The sequence below is a fragment of the Coregonus lavaretus genome (assembly GCF_964263955.1).
Source record: "Coregonus lavaretus genome assembly, contig: HAP1_SCAFFOLD_685, whole genome shotgun sequence".
NCBI lineage: Eukaryota > Metazoa > Chordata > Actinopteri > Salmoniformes > Salmonidae > Coregonus > Coregonus lavaretus.
The window spans coordinates 109,628-123,858 of record NW_028162819.1 but is presented as its reverse complement, the minus strand read 5'-3'; the positions used below and the strand labels follow the sequence as shown (position 1 = coordinate 123,858).

At 45.3% G+C, this 14,231-nt stretch overlaps 1 protein-coding gene across 1 annotated transcript in view; it reads left to right on the top strand.

Annotated features, from left to right (window-relative positions):
• Window positions 1–14,231, top strand: part of LOC311118814 (intermembrane lipid transfer protein VPS13C-like) — a gene marked incomplete at its 3' end in the record, with an annotated part of 129,692 nt that overhangs the window by 10,606 nt on the left and 104,855 nt on the right. Inside the window, 1 exon segment of the mRNA XM_084193597.1 lies at window positions 7,227–7,322. Within this exon segment, the coding sequence (XP_084049723.1) occupies window positions 7,227–7,322 (96 nt within the window).

Below are 14,231 nucleotides of genomic sequence, written 5' to 3'. Positions count from 1 at the left end.
TCTTCCCACAGCCGCTGTAGAAAACAAGATTACATTACCTACCACCAGTCTCTTCCCACAGTCGCTGTAGAAAACAAGACTACATTACCTACCACCAGTCTCTTCCCACAGCCGCTGTAGAAAACAAGACTACATTACCTACCACCAGTCTCTTCCCACAGCCGCTGTAGAAAACAAGACTACATTACCTACCACCAGTCTCTTCCCACAGCCGCTGTAGAAAACAAGACTACATTACCTACCACCAGTCTCTTCCCACAGCCGCTGTAGAAAACAAGACTACATTACCTACCACCAGTCTCTTCCCACAGCCGCTGTAGAAAACAAGATTACATTACCTACCACCAGTCTCTTCCCACAGTCGCTGTAGAAAACAAGACTACATTACCTACCACCAGTCTCTTCCCACAGCCGCTGTAGAAAACAAGACTACATTACCTACCACCAGTCTCTTCCCACAGCCGCTGTAGAAAACAAGATTACATTACCTACCACCAGTCTCTTCCCACAGTCGCTGTAGAAAACAAGACTACATTACCTACCACCAGTCTCTTCCCACAGTCGCTGTAGAAAACAAGACTACATTACCTACCACCAGTCTCTTCCCACAGCCGCTGTAGAAAACAAGATTACATTACCTACCACCAGTCTCTTCCCACAGCCGCTGTAGAAAACAAGATTACATTACCTACCACCAGTCTCTTCCCACAGTCGCTGTAGAAAACAAGATTACATTACCTACCACCAGTCTCTTCCCACAGCCGCTGTAGAAAACAAGACTACATTACCTACCACCAGTCTCTTCCCACAGTCGCTGTAGAAAACAAGACTACATTACCTACCACCAGTCTCTTCCCACAGCCGCTGTAGAAAACAAGACTACATTACCTACCACCAGTCTCTTCCCACAGCCGCTGTAGAAAACAAGACTACATTACCTACCACCAGTCTCTTCCCACAGTCGCTGTAGAAAACAAGACTACATTACCTACCACCAGTCTCTTCCCACAGTCGCTGTAGAAAACAAGACTACATTACCTACCACCAGTCTCTTCCCACAGTCGCTGTAGAAAACAAGACTACATTACCTACCACCAGTCTCTTCCCACAGTCGCTGTAGAAAACAAGACTACATTACCTACCACCAGTCTCTTCCCACAGTCGCTGTAGAAAACAAGATTACATGACCTACCACCAGTCTCTTCCCACAGTCGCTGTAGAAAACAAGACTACATTGACTACCACGCGTCTCTTCCCACAGCTGCTGTAGAAAACAAGACTACATTGACTACCACGCGTCTCTTCCCACAGCTGCTGTAGAAAACAAGACTACATTACCTACCACGCGTCTCTTCCCACAGCTGCTGTAGAAAACAAGACTACATTACCTACCACCAGTCTCTTCCCACAGCTGCTGTAGAAAACAAGACTACATTGACTACCACGCGTCTCTTCCCACAGCTGCTGTAGAAAACAAGACTACATTACCTACCACGCGTCTCTTCCCACAGCTGCTGTAGAAAACAAGACTACATTACCTACCGCCAGTCTCTTCTCACAAAGCCGCTGTAGAAAACAAGACTACATTACCTACCACCAGTCTCTTCCCACAGTCGCTGTAGAAAACAAGATTACATTACCTACCACCAGTCTCTTCCCACAGTCGCTGTAGAAAACAAGACTACATTACCTACCACAAGTCTCTTCCCACAGTCGCAGTAGAAAACAAGACTACATTACCTACCACCAGTCTCTTCCCACAGTCGCTGTAGAAAACAAGACTACATTACCTACCACCAGTCTCTTCCCACAGTCGCTGTAGAAAACAAGACTACATTACCTACCACCAGTCTCTTCCCACAGCCGCTGGAGAAAACAAGACTACATTACCTACCACCAGTCTCTTCCCACAGTCGCTGGAGAAAACAAGACTACATTACCTACCACCAGTCTCTTCCCACAGTCGCTGTAGAAAACAAGACTACATTACCTACCACCAGTCTCTTCCCACAGTCGCTGTAGAAAACAAGACTACATTACCTACCACCAGTCTCTTCCCACAGCCGCTGTAGAAAACAAGACTACATTACCTACCACAAGTCTCTTCCTACAGCCGCTGTACAAAACAGGATTACATTACCTACCACCAGTCTCTTCCCACAGTCGCTGTAGAAAACAAGATTACATTACCTACCACGAGTCTCTTCCCACAGTCGCTGTAGAAAACAGGATTACATTACCTACCACGCGTCTCTTCCCACAGTCGCTGTAGAAAACAAGACTACATTACCTACCACCAGTCTCTTCTTACAGCCGCTGTAGAAAACAAGACTACATTACCTACCACCAGTTTCTTCCCACAGCCGCTGTAGAAAACAAGACTACATTACCTACCACCAGTCTCTTCCCACAGCCGCTGTAGAAAACAAGATTACATTACCTACCACCAGTCTCTTCCCACAGTCGCTGTAGAAAACAAGACTACATTACCTACCACCAGTCTCTTCCCACAGCCGCTGTAGAAAACAAGACTACATTACCTACCACCAGTCTCTTCCCACAGTCGCTGTAGAAAACAAGACTACATTACCTACCACCAGTCTCTTCCCACAGTCGCTGTAGAAAACAAGATTACATTACCTACCACCAGTCTCTTCCCACAGTCGCTGTAGAAAACAAGACTACATTACCTACCACCAGTCTCTTCCCACAGTCGCTGTAGAAAACAAGACTACATTACCTACCACCAGTCTCTTCCCACAGTCGCTGTAGAAAACAAGACTACATTACCTACCACCAGTCTCTTCCCACAGTCGCTGTAGAAAACAAGACTACATTACCTACCACCAGTCTCTTCCCACAGTCGCTGTAGAAAACAAGACTACATTACCTACCACCAGTCTCTTCCCACAGTCGCTGTAGAAAACAAGACTACATTACCTACCACAAGTCTCTTCCCACAGTCGCAGTAGAAAACAAGACTACATTACCTACCACCAGTCTCTTCCCACAGTCGCTGTAGAAAACAAGACTACATTACCTACCACCAGTCTCTTCCCACAGTCGCTGTAGAAAACAAGACTACATTACCTACCACCAGTCTCTTCCCACAGCCGCTGGAGAAAACAAGACTACATTACCTACCACCAGTCTCTTCCCACAGTCGCTGGAGAAAACAAGACTACATTACCTACCACCAGTCTCTTCCCACAGTCGCTGTAGAAAACAAGACTACATTACCTACCACCAGTCTCTTCCCACAGTCGCTGTAGAAAACAAGACTACATTACCTACCACCAGTCTCTTCCCACAGCCGCTGTAGAAAACAAGACTACATTACCTACCACAAGTCTCTTCCTACAGCCGCTGTACAAAACAGGATTACATTACCTACCACCAGTCTCTTCCCACAGTCGCTGTAGAAAACAAGATTACATTACCTACCACGAGTCTCTTCCCACAGTCGCTGTAGAAAACAGGATTACATTACCTACCACGCGTCTCTTCCCACAGTCGCTGTAGAAAACAAGACTACATTACCTACCACCAGTCTCTTCTTACAGCCGCTGTAGAAAACAAGACTACATTACCTACCACCAGTTTCTTCCCACAGCCGCTGTAGAAAACAAGACTACATTACCTACCACCAGTCTCTTCCCACAGCCGCTGTAGAAAACAAGATTACATTACCTACCACCAGTCTCTTCCCACAGTCGCTGTAGAAAACAAGACTACATTACCTACCACCAGTCTCTTCCCACAGCCGCTGTAGAAAACAAGACTACATTACCTACCACCAGTCTCTTCCCACAGCCGCTGTAGAAAACAAGATTACATTACCTACCACCAGTCTCTTCCCACAGTCGCTGTAGAAAACAAGACTACATTACCTACCACCAGTCTCTTCCCACAGTCGCTGTAGAAAACAGGATTACATTACCTACCACCAGTCTCTTCCCACAGCCGCTGTAGAAAACAAGACTACATTACCTACCACCAGTCTCTTCTTACAGCCGCTGTAGAAAACAAGACTACATTACCTACCACCAGTCTCTTCCCACAGTCGCTGTAGAAAACAAGACTACATTACCTACCACCAGTCTCTTCTTACAGCCGCTGTAGAAAACAAGACTACATTACCTACCACGCGTCTCTTCCCACAGCCGCTGTAGAAAACAAGACTACATTACCTACCACGCGTCTCTTCCCACAGCCGCTGTAGAAAACAAGATTACATTACCTACCACCAGTCTCTTCCCACCGTCGCTGTAGAAAACAAGACTACATCCCTGGAGATGGGCTTAATGAATGAGGTTCTCTCTGATCCACAGCTGGTGACTACTGGCTAAGAGGTGTTTGGTCTGGCCTCTGTATATCTGCTGCTAGCTAGATAACACCAGCAACATGTGATCTGGTTGTGGTGTGGTTGTGGTGTGGTCAATAAGACAGTGAATTTGTGACTGGAGTTTTTGTTCTTCATCATATTGACCTGAATGACTTGCCACTCCACTAATCAGACCAGAGTACGGCCAACGTCGGTGTTTCATCTCTCCCAGGATGGTCTGTTGTTTTCCTCAGAACATCAGAGACCCCCCAGAGGAACAGAGGTAGCCTGTTCATTATATATTTACACTTCATTCATGAGTCTAGATTAAAGCCTTCTAATTTATTCTAAAATGGCTCGACGATGGTGCTACTTCAAGATTAACTTAGAGGCGCCTCTACCATCATAATGCCCCATTAGACCATAGGTCTAATTGGATCTCCTCGCCGAAGCCAGGGGTTTCGTTCTATGGTGGGGGTTCTTGGATATCTCCTAACCAAGGTCAGGGCAGCGTTTGGGAAGGACGGTGGAGGTACCTCTATACCAGCAGGCACCCCTCCGTAGTCGCCTACTGATCCTAAGGATGACCATCGTTGCTACTATCATCCGAGCTCACCACCTTCCCATCAGTTCTATAGAAGTCCCTAAGGACATCCAAGGAGTACAGAAGAACCCTCCTGCTGAATAGCTTGGCTATTGGCTAGTTTCCTCCGCAAACGATTCACCCCCAAGTTCAACCTTCTAATTTAGGCCTAAGAGAAAGAAAGCTAAAGAAATGTAGGCCTGAACGTTTTGGGTACTCAAACCCAATTTGGTTAATATTGAACTAAAAGAATCCTGGAGCTCAGTAAGATATGATATTTATCCTTCCATTGTCTTCTAGAGTTCAATTAGCCTATATAACAGATCTGTATTGCCAACTCATATGATCATTGTCCTGTTAAACACCATAGGAGTTGACTAGCCCATACACTGAGTGTACCATCCTAATATTGAGTTGCACCCCCGTTTTTGCCCTCAGAACAGCCTCGATTCGTCGGGGCGTGGACTCTACAAGGTGTCGGAAGGCGTTCCACAGGGATGCTTGGCCCATGTTGACTCCAATGCTTCCCACAGTCAATGGCACGACAATGGGCCTCACGATCTCGTCACGGTGTCTCTGTGCATTGAAATTGCCATCGATAAAATGCAATTGTGTTTGTTGCCTGTAGCCTATGTCTGCCCATACCGTAACCCCACCACCACCATGGGGCACTCTGTTCACAACGTTGACATCAGCAAACCGCTCGCCCACACGACGCCATTCACGTGGTCTGCGGTTGTGAGGCCGTTTAGACATACTGCCAAATTCTCTAAAACGACGTTGGAGGCGGCTTATGGTAGAGAAATGAACATTCAATTGTCTGGCAACAGCTCTGGTGGACATTCCTGCAGTCAGCATGCCAGTTGCACGCTCCCTCAAAACTTGTGGTATTGTGTTGTGTGACAAAACTTCACATTTTAGTGGCCTTTTATTGTCCCCAGCACAAGGTGCACCTGTGTAATGATCATGCTGTTTAATCGGCTTCTTGATATGCCACACCTGTCAGGTGGATGGATTATCTTGGCCAAGGAGAAATGCTCACTTAACAGGGATGTAAAAAAATGTGTGCACAACATTTGAGAGAAATAAGCTTTTTGTGCGTATTGAACATTTTTTGGGGGATCTTTTATTTCAGCTCATGAAACATGGGACCAACACTTTACATGTTGCGTTTTATATTTCTGTTCAGTGTATTAAGAAGATGGAGGCAAACGGCATAAAAAGCTGATTCAGGTATGACTCAGGTAGCACTAGCTAACAATACCCAGCAAAAAAAGACATACTCTGAGTCAAAGTAACGATATAATACTATAAATATATGCAATATGTAACTTTATCACTATTTCCCCCAATCACGACAGTTAATAAGTCCTGATTAGAAAATAGATGCTGTTTGTGCCATTTATGAATGAATGAATGGATGTTTTTGAAGTTTTTTTATTTGATTCATTACCAGCAGCACAGTGTTAGCCCTACATTGAATTAGGCTCCAGCTAAAAACCGTTGGGTAGCCTGTGTCTGGCCTTATCAATAAATGGATTGAATAAAACATTTTTATTCAGGTTTTCGCAGCCGCAGCAAAGGGATTCTGATGACATTTCGAAGGTGTCTAGTCAGAGCCTATTCTTCAGACGGACGGTGCTGTCTGCTTAGAGCTGTTATGTGAGTTGGAATATAAAAGACAGTGTCGTGGGGATTGAAAAGTCTTTATGAAGGAAAAGATGTTAAGCCAGAAAAATGGTGCCAGCTATTCTTGGTGCAGACTACATGTAATTCAATAGATCAGAGGCACAGAGGCTCAACCCAATCAAACAACCACCATGAATGTATTCAGTCAAGCTTTTAGATGGTGGACAAGGTGATCAAATAGCATAGGTTGCAGTTAGTCAAGTCTATTGAATACCGTGAGTTAAGGCTATTGAAGAACACATATGTATACATTAGACAGTTATTGCATCCTCTTGACTTCCCATTGCCTTCCCATTGACTTCCCATTGACTTCCCATTGCCTTCCCATTGACTTCCCATTGACTTCCCATTGACTTCCCATTGACTTCCCATTGACTTCCCATTGCCTTCCCATTGACTTCCCATTGACTTCCCATTGCCTTCCCATTGCCTTCCCATTGACTTCCCATTGCCTTCCCATTGACTTCCCATTGACTTCCCATTGCCTTCCCATTTACTTCCCATTGCCTTCCCATTGACTTCCCATTGCCTTCCCATTTACTTCTCATTGCCTTCCCATTGACTTCCCATTGACTTCCCATTGCCTTCCCATTGCCTTCCCATTGACTAGAGAATCTTGTTGTTTTTCAGGAAAACTGACATTGAAGATCCCTTGGAAGAACTTGTACAACGATGCTGTAGTTGCAACATTAGATGGTCTGTATCTGCTGGTGGTTCCTGGAACGAGTAAGTCACATGTTTATACCCTCTGTAGTAAGTGACATGTTTATACCCTCTGTAGTAAGTGACATGTTTATACCCTCTGTCTTTGTATTTTATGGGTCTTGAAATGATTCCTCGATATGATATTAGGGTTGGTCTACATCTAGGTCTACCTCTAGGTCTACATCTAGGTCTACATGCAGGTCTACATCTAGGTCTACATCTAGGTCTACCTCTAGGTCTACATCTAGGTCTACATCTAGGTCTACATGCAGGTCTACATGCAGGTCTACATGCAGGTCTACATCTAGGTCTACATGCAGGTCTACATGCAGGTCTACATCTAGGTCTACATGCAGGTCTACATGCAGGTCTACATGCAGGTCTACATCTAGGTCTACCTCTAGGTCTACCTCTAGGTCTACATGCAGGTCTCATGAATTGATTGATAACAACAACAACAAAAGTCTTTTTGAGATTTGTAACACTTGATTATAATACTTGTGCCACTGTAAAACTGTCCCGTTCACTCTTATGACACGGTAATACTGTCCCGTAGTATGATTATAATACTGTTATGACACTGTAATACTGTCCCGTAGACTGTTATGAATTAGGAACCTATATTTGAGTGGTGCTATCTGTGTTTCAGCTGTGTCTCAGTTACGTACATGTCCATACAATGGTAAGAGAATCCTTCAAGTCTGGGTTCAGGGTGGTGGACTGAGACCAATCAAGTCTCTCTCTCTCTCTGTAGTCTGTGGATGTACTCTTTATCCTGTGTTTAACAACACTGGGCTCTCCGACTCCTGTCCTGGAGTGCTACCGGGTGTGCAGGCTTTCGTTCCAGCCCTGCAGTAACACAACTGAATCAAGCTAATCGTGACCCAGACTGAATACCTTCATTGATTATTTAAATCAGGTGTCCTAGTGATGGGCTAGAATAAAAGCCTGTGCGGGACCGGTATCTCTCCAGGACCAGAGGATACCACTTGTCATTTCAGCTTTGATGATTTATCACTGGGACTGGTACTGTAGTGTGTAGTATTGGGATGGTTTGTATTGTGGTTTATTCTGGAGTCCTCTGAGCTTCTCCAAACTGGTTTGGGACCTTTTTTCCTTTTGATGGCAAGGCTTTGCCTTGAGAACACATTTGATTACTTTAGTCTACAAATCAAATGAGTAGCTGAGTTAGATACTGATACAATGACACTGTTATACGGTGTCTGTTAATCCGTTTAACTCTTTATCTGTCCCTCTGATTGTGGACTCCATTAAACACCAGCTCCAACCTACTAACAGACAGATAGTGTTTAAATCCTTGGTTGGTTAAGGGGTCTATACTCCTGACTGAAACACCATCTCCAATCTACTAACAGACAGATAGTTTTTCCATCCTTGGTTGGTTAAGGGGTCTATACTCCTGACTGAAACACCATCTCCAATCTACTAACAGACAGATAGTGTTTAAATCCTTGGTTGGTTAAGGGGTCTATACTCCTGACTGAAACACCATCTCCAACCTACTAACAGACAGATAGTGTTTAAATCCTTGGTTGGTTAAGGGGTCTATACTCCTGACTGAAACACCATCTCCAATCTACTAACAGACAGATAGTGTTTAAATCCTTGGTTGGTTAAGGGGTCTATACTCCTGACTGAAACACCATCTCCAATCTACTAACAGACAGATAGTGTTTAAATCCTTGGTTGGTTAAGGGGTCTATACTCCTGACTGAAACACCATCTCCAATCTACTAACAGACAGATAGTGATTACATCCTTGGTTGGTTAAAGGGTCTATACTCCTGACTGAAACATAAGTCTTCTTTCTGTAAGTTTTAAAATGTCTCATGTTATTTTGTGTGTCATGTTTGAGTCATGAAAATGACTATCCGGCCGTTTCAGTTAATCAAGAAGGTTATTCAGATATCATTTGTTGAATGGAACAGAGGTTCCAGTGTCATTTCACTTTCAATTGCAACATTACATAAGCTTCTATTGACCACTTTCTCTCCTTCCATACCAGTAGACTACCCTTCAGACAGCAGGCTACCCTTCAGACAGCAGGCTACCCTTCAGACAGCAGGCTACCCTTCAGACAGTAGACTACCCTTCAGACAGCAGACTACCCTTCAGACAGCAGGCTACCCTTCAGACAGCAGGCTACCCTTCAGACAGCAGGCTACCCTTCAGACAGTAGACTACCCTTCAGACAGCAGACTACCCTTCAGACAGTAGACTACCCTTCAGACAGCAGGCTACCCTTCAGACAGCAGGCTACCCTTCAGACAGCAGGCTACCCTTCAGACAGCAGACTACCTTTCAGACAGCAGGCTACCCTTCAGACAGCAGGCTACCCTTCAGCCAGCAGGCTACCCTTCAGACAGCAGACTACCCTTCAGACAGCGGGCTACCCTTCAGACAGCAGGCTACCCTTCAGACAGCAGGCTACCCTTCAGACAGCAGGCTACCCTTCAGACAGCAGGCTACCCTTCAGACAGCAGACTACCCTTCAGACAGCAGGCTACCCTTCAGACAGCAGGCTACCCTTCAGACAGCAGGCTACCCTTCAGACAGCAGGCTACCCTTCAGACAGTAGACTACCCTTCAGACAGCAGGCTACCCTTCAGACAGCAGGCTACCCTTCAGACAGCAGACTACCCTTCAGACAGCAGGCTACCCTTCAGACAGCAGACTACCCTTCAGACAGCAGGCTACCCTTCAGACAGCAGGCTACCCTTCAGACAGCAGGCTACCCTTCAGACAGCAGGCTACCCTTCAGACAGCAGACTACCCTTCAGACAGCAGACTACCCTTCAGACAGCAGGCTACCCTTCAGACAGCAGGCTACCCTTCAGACAGCAGGCTACCCTTCAGACAGTAGGCTACCCTTCAGACAGCAGGCTACCCTTCAGACAGCAGGCTACCCTTCAGACAGCAGACTACCCTTCAGACAGCAGGCTACCCTTCAGACAGCAGACTACCCTTCAGACAGCAGGCTACCCTTCAGACAGCAGGCTACCCTTCAGACAGCAGGCTACCCTTCAGACAGCAGGCTACCCTTCAGACAGCAGGCTACCCTTCAGACAGCAGGCTACCCTTCAGACAGCAGGCTACCCTTCAGACAGCAGACTACCCCTTCAGACAGCAGACTACCCTTCAGACAGCAGACTACCCTTCAGACAGCAGACTACCCTTCAGACAGCAGGCTACCCTTCAGACAGCAGGCTACCCTTCAGACAGCAGGCTACCCTTCAGACAGCAGGCTACCCTTCAGACAGCAGACTACCCCTTCAGACAGCAGACTACCCTTCAGACAGCAGACTACCCTTCAGACAGCAGGCTACCCTTCAGACAGCAGGCTACCCTTCAGACAGCAGGCTACCCTTCAGACAGCAGGCTACCCTTCAGACAGCAGGCTACCCTTCAGACAGTAGGCTACCCTTCAGACCAAGGCACAGAGCGTTGTTGACGACACCAGGAGAAGGAGAATGAGACTGAAATATAATCAGACTTAGGACCTTAATGGATCTCCTGACTGCAGGGATGATGGGGTTTAAATAGGTTGAATCTGAGCCTTTTATAGGAATTGAAAGCTCTGTCATAGCAGCACTTAGAAGTGTACCATATTCAAAAGAATATAGAGGATTTCTGCATATAGGAATAAAAGGCTTGGATGTCTTTCATATCTGATTTAACACTGTGCATAGCCTACACTGTACTCTTAGTGCCATAAATATACCATAGCTACAGTATTGACTGTTTTATGTTATAGATTAGGCTACATGTTCTTGTTTTATTTGCTGTATGTAAGGGATGGTAGGAACATTTTGAGTGATCTCTCTCCCAGCAGTACTCTATGAATGAGACTGGCTGCCTTCAGGACTGTCTCTATGAATGAGACTGGCTGCCTCCAGGACTGTCTCTATGAATGAGACTGGCTGCCTCCAGGACTGTCTCTATGAATGAGACTGGCTTCCTCCAGGACTGTCTCTATGAATGAGACTGGCTTCCTCCAGGACTGTCTCTATGAATGAGACTGGCTTCCTCCAGGACTGTCTCTATGAATGAGACTGGCTGCCTTCAGGACTGTCTCTATGAATGAGACTGGCTTCCTCCAGGACTGTCTCTATGAATGAGACTGGCTGCCTTCAGGACTGTCTCTATGAATGAGACTGGCTGACTCCAGGACCGTCTCTATGAATGAGACTGGCTGCCTCCAGGACTGTCTCTATGAATGAGACTGGCTACCTTCAGGACTGTCTCTATGAATGAGACTGGCTGCCTCCAGGACTGTCTCTATGAATGAGACTGGCTGCCTTCAGGACTGTCTCTATGAATGAGACTGGCTGCCTTCAGGACTGTCTCTATGAATGAGACTGGCTGCATTCAGGACTGTCTCTATGAATGAGACTGGCTGCCTTCAGGACTGTCTCTATGAATGAGACTGGCTGCCTTCAGGACTGTCTCTATGAATGAGACTGGCTGCCTTCAGGACTGTCTCTATGAATGAGACTGGCTGCCTTCAGGACTGTCTCTATGAATGAGACTGGCTGCCTCCAGGACTGTCTCTATGAATGAGACTGGCTGCCTTCAGGACTGTCTCTATGAATGAGACTGGTTGCCTCCAGGACTGTCTCTATGAATGAGACTGGCTGCCTCCAGGACTGTCTCTATGAATGAGACTGGCTGCCTCCAGGACTGTCTCTATGAATGAGACTGGCTGCCTTCAGGACTGTCTCTATGAATGAGACTGGCTGCCTTCAGGACTGTCTCTATGAATGAGACTGGCTGCCTCCAGGACTGTCTCTATGAATGAGACTGGCTGCCTCCAGGACTGTCTCTATGAATGAGACTGGCTGCCTCCAGGACTGTCTCTATGAATGAGACTGGCTGCCTTCAGGACTGTCTCTATGAATGAGACTGGCTGCCTTCAGGACTGTCTCTATGAATGAGACTGGCTGCCTCCAGGACTGTCTCTATGAATGAGACTGGCTGCCTCCAGGACTGTCTCTATGAATGAGACTGGCTGCCTCCAGGACTGTCTCTATGAATGAGACTGGCTGCCTCCAGGACTGTCTCTATGAATGAGACTGGCTGCCTCCAGGACTGTCTCTATGAATGAGACTGGCTGCCTTCAGGACTGTCTCTATGAATGAGACTGGCTGCCTTCAGGACTGTCTCTATGAATGAGACTGGCTGGCTCCAGGACTGTCTCTATGAATGAGACTGGCTGGCTTCAGGACTGTCTCTATGAATGAGACTGGCTGCCTCCAGGACTGTCTCTATGAATGAGACTGGCTGCCTCCAGGACTGTCTCTATGAATGAGACTGGCTGCCTCCAGGACTGTCTCTATGAATGAGACTGGCTGCCTCCAGGACTGTCTCTATGAATGAGACTGGCTGCCTCCAGGACTGTCTCTATGAATGAGACTGGCTGCCTTCAGGACTGTCTCTATGAATGAGACTGGCTGGCTTTGTGTGTGGCTAACTCTGAAGGAGCTCTTTCATATCTGATGTAACATTATACCAACATGATATAATTGAAAAGTGTCAATCTTGTACGTTTTTGCAAAAAGATACACATGAAGAAACATGATGCTTATGTGTATACATTGCATTCAATTGGGGGAAGGTTAGTGTCACAATATTGATGTCTAGAGATGAGCATCAGAAACGATTTTAAATGGGGGAAAAAAATGTTTATTTAATCAGGGGAGCCCATTGAGACCAGGGTTTCATTTTCAATGGTTCCCTGAGGACAACAAATTCGGCATGAACAAGCAAACAAAAAAAACAGGTTACAATAAAAAATAAAATAATAATAATTTAAAAAATCAGCACCACAATAAATGTGTATATTTTATCAAAACAAATGCAATTCTCATTTAACAAACTCAACATTAGTCTCCTAAACTACCCTAGCAGCACCAGGGAATCAAGACGCTTTTTATTCCAAAAATGGGGGGCATTAAACCTGAAGACGGATTTACCTAATTCGGTGTAGACCCGAGGAAGGTCAAGAGTTAAACAACCCTCTGAACGAGTTTCATAACTCGTGTTTTTATACTTCAACAATGTAGCTACAGTGGCTTGCGAAAGTATTCACCCCCCTTAGCATTTTTCCTGTTTTGTTGCCTTACAACCTGGAATTAAAATTGATTTTTTGGGGGGGTTTGTATCATTTGATTTACACAACATGCCTAGCACTTTGAAAATGCAAAATATTATTTATTGTGAAACAAACAAGAAATAAGACAAAAACAGAACCAGATCTTATTTAGGGGCTTCATAGCAAAGGGGGTGAATACAAATGCACGCACCACTTTTCCGTTATTTTTTTTTTTTTTTAAACAAGTACTTTTTTTTTTCATTTCACTTCACCATTTTGTGTACAGTTGAAGTCGAAGGGGTGTCCACATACTTTTGTGTACCTTCTTTTAAAATACGATATATTGCCCCAGTCCTTCTCCTGTAATGTGTGTTTTAGATGTACTGTGTGTTTTTTTTAGTTATAATATTCATCTGTTTGGTTGACAGATGCAGAGAAACACCTGTGTTGCTAGGCAACCACTGGACACAAAGGACCTTGAATTAGCCATGGACACGAACACAGCCACAGGCTTATTCATAACACCAGGAGAGAGAGAGAGACTGTTCCAATGTTCCTTCTATAGCTGATTGCATCAAGTACAAAATAACATGTGGTCTAATATTCAATATAAAACATGAATGGATGTCTGTGGCACTAACATGATGGTGTATGTAGAACGAGGGTCATGCACTCCTCATAAACATATTTACAACTTTTATCATTCAAAAACATAGAATACAGTCAAAAATAAGAAATATTACATTTTGGCCAAATCGCACAGTCCTATACAGGATTAACTCAGACCTCTATTACAAAAGCACAACAGGAAAAAGCTA